General features: G+C 35.3%; 2 protein-coding genes across 2 annotated transcripts; one reads left to right on the top strand and one right to left on the bottom strand.

Annotated features, from left to right (window-relative positions):
- Positions 1-152: 152 nt before the first annotated feature.
- On the top strand, positions 153-7131 carry CLS (cardiolipin synthase). The gene is made up of 5 exons (XM_074094459.1): positions 153-719; positions 1717-1854; positions 2588-2803; positions 3714-3809; positions 5199-7131. Exons 1-5 carry the CDS (start codon positions 306-308, stop codon positions 5349-5351), a joined length of 1017 nt encoding a protein of 338 aa, XP_073950560.1. The 5' UTR covers positions 153-305; the 3' UTR covers positions 5352-7131.
- LOC141432721 (transforming acidic coiled-coil-containing protein 3-like) lies at positions 6817-10760 on the bottom strand. Its single transcript, XM_074094460.1, has 2 exons — positions 10350-10760; positions 6817-10130 (listed from the first exon to the last, which is right to left on the bottom strand). Exon 2 carries the CDS (start codon positions 10070-10072, stop codon positions 9101-9103), a length of 972 nt encoding a protein of 323 aa, XP_073950561.1. The 5' UTR covers positions 10073-10130; positions 10350-10760; the 3' UTR covers positions 6817-9100.
- Positions 10761-10838: the final 78 nt, after the last annotated feature.

Below are 10838 nucleotides of genomic sequence, written 5' to 3'. Positions count from 1 at the left end.
GATCAGTGATGTTTTAGGTAGTACGTTCATGTTGGTGTGTAGTTATTTTTTTAATTAAAGATTTCTTAGATATAACGTTTATACCAGTACCTGAAACAACGTGCACTGAAAACTGACAAAAGTCAATGTCATTATGACATGTTCTTGTTCTTTCTTAGTACCTTCTGAAAAAAATCACGATGTGATAATTGTGAAAAGAAACTTGAGTTTTGGTTAAATTATATTTATGTGCAGTTGTTTGAATTAAAATAACCAAAATTATTTTTTTTAATTAATTTTTCAGACCATTTATAAAAGTTGTTATAATGCGGTTAATATCGCGCTGTATTTACTTGAAGCAAGTTTCAACTTTATATTGTAAATCAAACAGCAACAGAAGACGCGAATGCAATGTATTTATTAGACAGTATAGTTCTATCTTTGCAAGAAGTCCATTAAAGCTTTTGCCAGTCGGTTGCGCGTATTACTCTGATGAAAAAAAGCACTTTTTAAACTTGGACAAGAAAGCTGAGGTTTTCAAAGATGTATTTAAGCACAAAAAAGAACAGTTGAAGGATACGGAACATAGAATCAGACAGAGAGGTGAGGAGCTCGTCAGGGACATCAAACAACAGAGGGAGCTCACTGGACAAAGGTTACGGGAAAAAAGTGAGCATTTGGTCAAAGATATTCTTGAAACAAAAGCTAAAGTAAAAGAAAGAATTGAAGAAGTTGTTGAGGTGAGATTTAGTTTGAAAGTACACAAGCTTGCATAATTGCTGAAATATACAAATAAGATTGTTATTTTTATTTTATTTTTAAAATAGGTGTTATTCCAACATTATCCTCCTCCACAAAAATGTGATAAATATTATATTGTCAATTTTCAAATTAACCCATCAAACATTTCACTTATAAGGGCATTTCTCCATTAATTGGAAAATCGTTGTCCTTGGCTTTTTTGGAAAAGCGTGTTGAGATAAATGGTAAAGAAAAATGTTTCTATATTTAAAAAACAACCATATTTTTAATCTTGTCTAATATTATACCAAAAATAAAACTACCTATTTAATTAAAATTTTTAAACACCCCATAAAACAGTCCCCTGACATGTCCCCAACCCAGAATTTGATAAGTAGCAGATAATATTAGCCATGGCCATTTAGCATGATTTCTCTATTGAACTTAAAAAGATGATTACACCATTAATAATAATAAAGTAGTATTTCAATTAATATGCATGTCATTTTATTAATATTTTTAATCAAACATTGTCCCACCCAAGTACCTGATAAGATTGACATTTGTGAATACATTTATATAGGTCTACACAACACTGTAGTTCTGGTGCAAAACCATTTTTACTGTTCAATTCATCATAGTTTAAAGAGAAAGCTGGCAGGGACTTTTTTAAATTTTCCAATTAGTGGAGAAATACCCATAAAAGTTATAAAAGGTCGCATTATATTATAGTACAGCTTACGCTTATGAGTCACTAGAAATATTAATTAATTTGTTAAACACCTTTATCTAGCATTTATACATTACTCAAAAGGAATTGTCATGTTAAATATTCTGCAATAGAAAAAAACTACATAACCAAAATATTAATTTAATATCCATTATTCTGTCTGCTGTAATCAATTTCATGGCAATAAACTTAATCATTATTATGTCTGATCATACATTTAAAAACAACAGAGGATGTTTTCATGTATTCTTTTGTGTTTTTTCCAGCGAGACAGAGTTTACACAATACCAAACTTTCTATGTGTGACTAGGATTGCAATGTCTCCCTACTTGGGCTATGTAATCTTGCAAGACAACTACAACTTAGCCCTAGGTCTATTGGCCTTTGCTGGTGTAACAGACTTGGTAAGTAGACAACTAGTGTTTTAAAAATTGACCATCATCACTACTTTGAAAAAAGCTGGTATCTCAAAATCGATGATCTTTCCGAGTGAACTTAATAAACATTGTTTTAAGGGTCAAATTTGTTGACGTATTGATTTGAGATACGACGAGATTTTTTCACAGTAGTGACGGTATTCAAGGGTTAAAAAAATGAATCATTAAGCTTGGAATATTTATGATTGTTCTATACAAGTGTGAAGTTGGCACTTAACTTAGTTATGTATATGTCGGCGGCCGATCGTAAAATCCGCCAGATCACGAAATTCCTAGGCATATCGTGAAATGGCGCCATTTCATGAATTGGCTAAGGGACATCTGCCATATTGATCAAAACTCACTGTTCAACGATTTGCCTAGTGACGTTCAGGCAGATCATGAAATTCTTAGGAATATCATGAAACGCCGCCATTTCATGATTTGGCCAGTTTAGGCAGATCACAATGGTCACAATTCATACACATCGTGATATGCCTGGCCAACTTCTAGGCATATCATGAAATAGGAATTTCGTGATCTAGCGGATTTTACGATCGGCCGCCGGCCGACATATATACTAATAATGTACAATATTGATGTCAGCGGCAGGTACTTGGATTTGTTAAATGGATGTTTTGCAAAAAACCTTAAATTTATTTTCATATACAAATGGCTATTGTTAAGTGGACTAATCTCTCATTTTACCTTAATATTTCAGCTAGATGGTTGGATAGCCAGAACTTGGGTGAGCCAGTCGTCACGGATGGGCTCATTCCTTGACCCACTTGCAGATAAAGTACTCATTGCCACCCTGTTTGTCACACTCACATGGCAAACTCTTATTCCTCTCTGGCTGACTGTGCTCATTGTAGCAAGGGATGCTGCTTTAGTTGCAGCTGGTTTTGTCATCCGATATATGAGCCTACCTCCTCCAGTGAGTTTGAATTGTTTTTTAAGTGTAATATTCTTTTCATACTAGCACTTTCACAGAACACTGCAGGCCACGCACGCACGCACGCACTGCACGTGGTACAAACCTTAAAGCTAGAAACACCGACGCCGGAGGCTGAGCGGTGCGGCGCGGCGCGGAGGCGGTGCTGGTTGTAATATTCGAGCTATCGTGAAAGAGGGCACAGAATACGCGCCACGCTTATTTCCCGCGCGGTATTCTGTGCCCCCTCATGTTAGCTCAAATATTACAACCGTTCGGTACCGCCGCCTCCGCGCCCCGCCGCACTGCCCCGCCACCGCTCTGTGTTTCAAGCTTTAGTATGGCCCTCTTATCTATATGTAGTGGTGTACAGAACTGACATGAAACTTGAGTATTTTTTAGAATAAGTATGTAACATCAACTTTGCAATAGTTAGATCTACTTAATCCTTTGAGTTGAATACTCTTTCTCTTGTGTTAGTCTCTCAACTAACATTTTTTTTATCTCATATTTTAACGAGGCTTTAGTACACCAAATGTGACTATGTCAGCCTCATGGGGAGCCTCAGATATATACACCACACTACAGATATTACACTCCTTTGCACTGAAACCACGTCTCTGGATGCAAAGGCCTCTCTAATGAACCTGTAAATCAGCATTGCTTCTTCTGAAACCGGTCGACTCCTCCATTGAACAAGTCCATACCATCCAAATACCTGTCTCTGATGTCCTTATTGTGATCATATCATTAAGTCAACTCTTTCTTAAGTTGATTGCAAGACCAAAAGCTATAAAAAAGAATGGATAGATCTTTAAATAAATCATAATGTCAATGAAACTAATCTAGTTTCTCTAATTTAAAATGAATGAACAAAAACACTTCAGATAAAATTATTTTAATTCTATTACAGCGAACACTCAGCAGATATTTCGATGTGACTCGTGCCACGGCTCAGCTTGCACCAACATTCATCAGCAAAGTCAACACTGCCATCCAGCTATTGTTGGTAAGTCCCATAGATAATGACACTAAAGGAATGAAGCTGCCAAAATGGTACACCAGAAATAGTAAGCGATACAGAAAACAGGTAAGGTGACCCGGGGGCTATTGTAGCTGGGGGGGGGATAATATCTGAGCCGTCTGATGGCGTCCTTACGACACCATGTTCTTCTCGGCAATTTTACGTTGTGTTCGCCAGAAGATTGTTTTCACACAACACACATGAACATGGCAATATCGCCAGCTACTAATAGCCCCAGGTCACCTTACACAGAGAAAATTACAAGGTAAATAATAGGCGGCCTTATCGCTTAAGAGCGATCTCGAATCAAATATTAAAACTCAACAAAATACATCTACACATACAATATCGTACATTATAATACACGTCTAAAATAAATATGTATAGGCAGTGGGATAAACAGCAACAAATAAATAAATAAACTATGATAAAGCTAATTATTACAAGATGACAGATGGTGCTCCTTCAGCGTAGATTTCAATAGTGACAAAGATGATGAATGATATGGCATAACCGTGGGTATATAACAAATAAAATACGTAACATAAGTAGAAATACACCTAACAGTTTGTTGACAAGAATTAGGTCACTTTTTTATTTTTAATTAACATTTACATGTTTCTTGAAAGCTAAGTAAGATGATTAGTCATTCAATTATTATTCCACAAATCTCTGACTCCATCGCCTCTTAACAATGACCTTGTGTTTATGTAAACTTTAATTGTGAACAGAAAAAGAATACCCTTTGATTGTAAGCGGTAAGTATAGGTAAAATAAATTGTAGTGAACAATCAACTTGCTTATTTTAGAATAATAAGATAAGTGAAATAGGTAAACGATTCTACCAAAATGCTTGTTTCCCGTTATTTTAAACATGGTTCTCTGCTGATCGTGCCAAAACTAAGCGAAATAAAAACCTTTGCAATTTGGCGCAAACTTGCTAAGAAGAGTGAGTTGTCTGGAAAATTAAGCTACTTTAATTTTTTTACTAAGTATAGCTTCCAATTATTTGTCAATTTTATTTAGCCGACTAGCCGTTGTTTATCAATAATTATCTAATGACATCCCACTTTCGGGCAGACATTAACTGATAAATAAATTAACTGTTGTTGCCTAGGGTGCACGGCTAAAACTGCTCCCCCTCCCTTTAGGCTTTTTGGTAGAGGGGAACTTAACACATACAAATTTGTTTGATTTTGTACCATATTAGTAGGGAGCAAGGTTGAAACACAGTGTGGTCGATACGCGACCTATCCCTGAAAAACGGTGTGGGAGTTAGGCTACAATAGAGAGAGATCTTTCTCCAGGCAGGTGTTATTTAGTACTAGTAAGAGTCCGGGCGAGGTATTTTAAATGAACTGTAACATTTTGCAGGTGGGCACGACGCTCGCGTCGCCGGTGTTCGGGTTCGTCGACCACGCGGCCCTGCACGCGCTGTGGGCCGTCACCGCGGCCTCCACCGTCGTCTCTGCTGCCAGCTACTTAGTTAGTAAGGACACGTACAAAATCTTGAAGAAAAATAAGTGAACGAAATTGCTTAGGCTAACTCATGGCGAGTATTCGCACACACGCAGCGAATTCAGCGATACATCATTCATCAGAAGCCGGCATGCCAGTTTTAAATATGTTCAATGTAAGCTAACGTTGTCGCGTTAAAAGGCGCGAAAGCTAGCGAAGAGTACCTACCTACTTAGGGTTTTAGATTAAAAAATGGTAAAATGTATGGTAACATTTAAAATGCTATAAAATACGAAGGTCGATTCTCTTTTCGTGCCGTCTCACTTACGCTGATAAGTATTATATTATTTAACAGGGGTGTGAGACGGACGACACGGTACCAAGCCTCTATGTTTGTCTCACAAGGTTAAGTAAGATACTATGAGAATATTGTAATCTTTACTATCTTCATTATTATCATTAAACGCCTTGTGTAAAAATAGTACATTGTGTCTTAAGGGCGGTAAATAAGTAATTACGTACGAGAGTCTATTAGAAGCCCGAAGTCGAAGACTGAGGGCTTTAATGAGTCGATGTTCGTAATTATAGTACCGCCCGTGCGACATACAATGTTTTTCATCACATTTGCGAGTAAAAATTTAATTTCTAAAAGAAAAAATATAATTCTTCCAAATATTGGCGATACCTTAGGCTGCGCTTTTGGCAGCGCCACCCTCCCCTCCCGCAGCATACGCCGCAGCGTGCGTGTGCATGTGGTCCTGCAGCAGCGCGCGCAGCACCATCAGTACGGGCACTGACTCATTTACCGACCACGGGTTTCATGGCAAGCACATTAAGGTCGAGGGTTTTATTTGGGGGGTTGCAACCAAGGTAGCCTGCATGTTACGACACTAGCAAGTGTGATGAAAATGAATAGACATGTCTAGATGAGGCTGCGAAGCGCCTCTACTGCAATCTTTACGTTAATTAAATCTTAGAATATGTCTATGAATTAAAACCAATTATGTACGTTAATACTAAGACTACCACACATTCTCAGAGTACGAATGGATAGATACGGAGATAGAAACTCTTCGTGTCTTACCCATCTGTGGCAATAGTTAAATTTCAAGTCACTGTGATTGAGCAGAATACTAATTGTATGATTGTATAATAATAATTGTGTGATGTTAGTAGTCTTCCACAACAAACCGTTTTTCAATGTAAATGGGTAAAATGAGAATGTAATTAAACTGTACATAAACAAAAGACATGTAGTTTTATTTTATTACTAACATTTACTGCTATCATATAGATTATAGGGCAGTAATTTTAACTTCATAATAATATGTCTCAAACTTGAAGGTTAAATATTTTATGAAAACTAGATGAAAATTCTTCCCTATAGTTCCATAAAAACCGCAAACACAAATAAGGTAGCAGGTAAATAAATAAGGTAATGGTTTATACATAATGTAAGTATTTTCTCAATAAAAAGTACCTTCCACCACCACCTAAGTAGAGTTGTTGAGTTTTAGATCAAATAATACAACCATTACAAATATGGAATTGATTTATTTCGTTCTATTCATATGAATAAATTGCAAGTATACTATAATGATAAATTACACATAGCTATTTATTATAAAAATATATAATGATTACAAAAATTATGCTTAACTAGGCAAATTACTATAGTAAGTATCCGCTTCCGAAATATTAGCAAATAAAACAGAAGAAGCAAGCAGTTAAATTTAGGGAATTTTAGAACGCATGAAACTTTATGATAGTTGTAAAATTGTCATGGCGACAATTTAATGGTGGTCTAAAGAATAATATTATTTGCCACTACTACTGATGTAATTATAAATGCCAAATTACTATGTAAGTAACACAAATCACAATATTGCACACAATAAACAGCAAGCATTATTGTAATTTAAATCATTCAAAGGCTGGAAGTGTTTTAAATAGTATAAATCTTAGTTGGCAAGGTATATAATACTCAGCGGCACAAAATTTGGCCCTCTCTAGATACAAAATTACCTATTACTGCATACATTTGAGGGCCAGATTTTTTGCCGCTCAGTATATTTTTTACAAGCAGCAGGGAAGTTAATAATAGAAACTGGTTATGTGGATGTTATTTAAAATTTCAAATAGTTGTTAAAACTTATAAGTCGACTCCCATGGAATGTCAATATTGTCTTGAGTTAGTAAAATTGGTTAAATTTCTCTATGATTTATTATTATCACATAACGTATTGCTATGAACAGAATGTTTTTTGTGCCTAAATTGCCAGAACACACCATACCCAAACACAGTTTCATAAAATATTATGTAGTTGATTTTAATGAGCATTCTAATCTGATAGAAAGGTTTCAAAAACCCCTAAATTTATTAGTACAAAAGATAATTACATACTTGAACAATGATTGAATTAATACTTCTTTCAAAGATGTGTTTTAACAACTAACTATATTTATGAATCTCAATCATATTTTGCATAATGGACCGGATGTGGAGAAGAAATGTTTCAAAGGCACAATGTACTGCAATATCAGCTCTGATAGTAAAATAAATATATGGACAGTACACAGCGTTTCATCATAAATATTATCTAAGTATTCAGTTAGATAGGATGTGGGTTGAGGACAAATCCAGCTACTGTAAGTGTAGGCCTAGAAGTGGATAAAGACATCGTCATTAGGTCGTCAACTGAAGAAATGCACTCCTATAAAGAAAGATTTTCTTCAACTGCAAGCTACATTCCTTTTGATTTACGCAACACTGCAAATAAAGGCTCTGGTCATATTCACTTTCTATTAATAATAGGTACTAAATTCACTTACATTTCTAACTCTGGAAACATGACACTATATTTGATGAAGTCTTTGCCCTTACACAATATCCTTTTAGGACTATCGCACCATCTACCCTTACTAATACAAAAGTACATTCAAAATTGTTATGTAATTTCACAAATAGGCTAGTAATAAAAGTACACATGAAACATCATACTCAATTCACATTCAAAACAAGCAAAATTTGAAAACTATTTGTTTCATAATAAGCCTTCCTATCAAACATTCATTACATAATACAATAGACTAGAAAACTATGAATCTGTTTTGGATATTTTAAGGACGATTTTATTTAAAACAGGGCAAAGTTGGGATTAACTTTTGATGTTTTACTACTAATACTTATCAAATAACATAAACTGGTTATATTTAGAAAGTAAAAAATATATTAATTATAAACAATTCCAATTATAACATTCAAATAATTTATGGCAGGTTTGAATGTTCAAAATTACTATAAAATATGTGTATGATCATTCCTGTTGAAGCAAACCTTTACCACTTTTATCTAAATCTTTGGATTTATATTTTATAAATGAAGTTATTGTTTTAAATAAATGAAAATAAACCAGATCAAAAAGATAATTAAGTCTCATGTCAGAGTATCAACTTCTTTTAATACTTAAGTATTAATAATAATAAATTCTTACAGGAAATACAAACACAATACTGAATTACAAAATTATAAAATTTCCTCATTGTTTCCAATGTCATTACAAATTAAAACTTAAGTATAAAATTATAAAAATTGTACAAAAATAAAAATAGACACAATGTTGATTGCACAGAATATTTACAATTTACACACAATTACGAAATGGTAACAGCACTGGCTCTCCTTAGATAAAGCATCTAACTAATTATCATAACAATTTAACACACGTTTGAAAAACATTTATGCAAGTATTAAATGCATGTTAGTGAAATAAATGAAATTGTGAATGATGAATTTAAAAACAAATGTATTAATATGCTTATCCCACCTTGTTAATGAGTTCATCGCAGATGGCTGTCAGCTCTTCGTTGTCCTTGATTTTCTGTGCAAGAGACTCCTGCAGCGAGGAGGCATGCACTTCACTTTTCTTTAACATTGCATTCAGTTTCAAAAACTCAGCTTGGTGAGCTTTTTTGACAGAATCTAACTCTGCATTAGCCTTGTTCAGCTGCTGCATAGCGTGCTGTCGTAATGTTTCATATCTCGCCTCCAGCTTCTGTATTGCATCATTATTTTCTTCTACTGATCTTTTCAGAGCCTCCTCATTGCTTTTATATCCCTGAATGATCACTTTACATCTTTCATATTTTGTGTGTACATCATTAAATGCATGTTCCATGGATGCCAAATGTGATGCAGCTTCATCTCTCTCACGAACTAGTGTGACTCTCTCATCAGCCCATCTTTTTGCTTCAGCCTCTCGTTCCCCGATGAGGGAGGATATCGTTCTCTCATACTCTTCCATAACAACACTCATTTGTTTATTGTTTTTTACTTTTTCAGCAACACGTTGAGAGAGAGCCTTTTCTTTTTCTGCATATTCTTCATTTTGTTCAGACAACTTTTTGACTTTAGTTTCACACTCTTCTAAGCGTTCCCTTAACTCTCGGTTAAGATCTCTCAAGTTTTGAGCTTCTTCTTCTTGGGTTGTCAGTAATTCTTTGACAGCTCTCAGCTGTTCCACCGTGTGTGGGTCCATGTCTGAGGGCCGTGTGATGACAGGAGGAGGAGGAGGAGGTGTGTTGCCACCTAAGCTTAACAGCCTGTCGATTGTAGCAATGGCTGGTGACACAGTGCTTGCTTTCACGGGTGTGACCTTTGCTGCAGAGTGTTGACTTCTGTTGACGGCGGGAGAGACCACCTGCGTAGGTTTCTCAGTGTGACCGCTATGACTGGGTTGTACAGACAATTGTTGCATTGAGTTCAATATATTTTGCTCCGTACCTGACATGGTACTGCTAAAACGTTTGCACTATACTCTAAACAGTGTTCAATGACGAATTTTACACCTGAAATAACAACAATGACTTATTTGAGATTACGTCGCAAAGTAAATTTAAGTTGCATAAAATCTTTATCGCCATACCCCAATTAAACGAAGGCTAACGTTATAATTTGGAGACAAGGATTTGTTCCAAAGCATCTCAACGAAAAGGTCAACATCCTACGCTCGGAAATTTATAACTCCTAATTCGATCATAAAGAAACCTTAGCGGAAAACCACCTACCGCATGTCCTTGAGCCACTGCGTACTTTGATAATAACACCAAATAAGGAGTACAGTTATGTTTGAATCCCTCGTCGTGGGCCTTACTTTATAATTAAATAAACATTCACCACAGCACAACTTTTTAATAGGAAATAACGATGATGACATCAGTCAAGTCGACTACACCAACCAATTACTGCAAAACCATAGACTACACAGTGAAATTGACATTTCATATAAAAGTGTTGCCACATTAGAAGCTAATTAATAGAGAAGACGTATCTTCAAGGTGGATGGTACATGTCCAGCTTTATAAACTTCTTTACGTTGGCATTATAACTTAAACATTCTACTCACCAACAGATGGCACTTTAACGAATAAAAACAAATTATTCGAAGGTGATTCAAAGGCTGTGAATTCGACTAAGTAGTTTTTTTTACGTTAAATAATTTTGTTAGTTGCGTGATGCCAATAATGACCGTTAAAAATTATGAAAAAGGAAGTAAA

This window comes from Choristoneura fumiferana, chromosome 11 (genome assembly GCF_025370935.1).
Source record: "Choristoneura fumiferana chromosome 11, NRCan_CFum_1, whole genome shotgun sequence".
Lineage (NCBI taxonomy): Eukaryota > Metazoa > Arthropoda > Insecta > Lepidoptera > Tortricidae > Choristoneura > Choristoneura fumiferana.
Note: the sequence above shows the minus strand (reverse complement) of the source record. Positions and strands in the feature narration are given on the sequence as shown.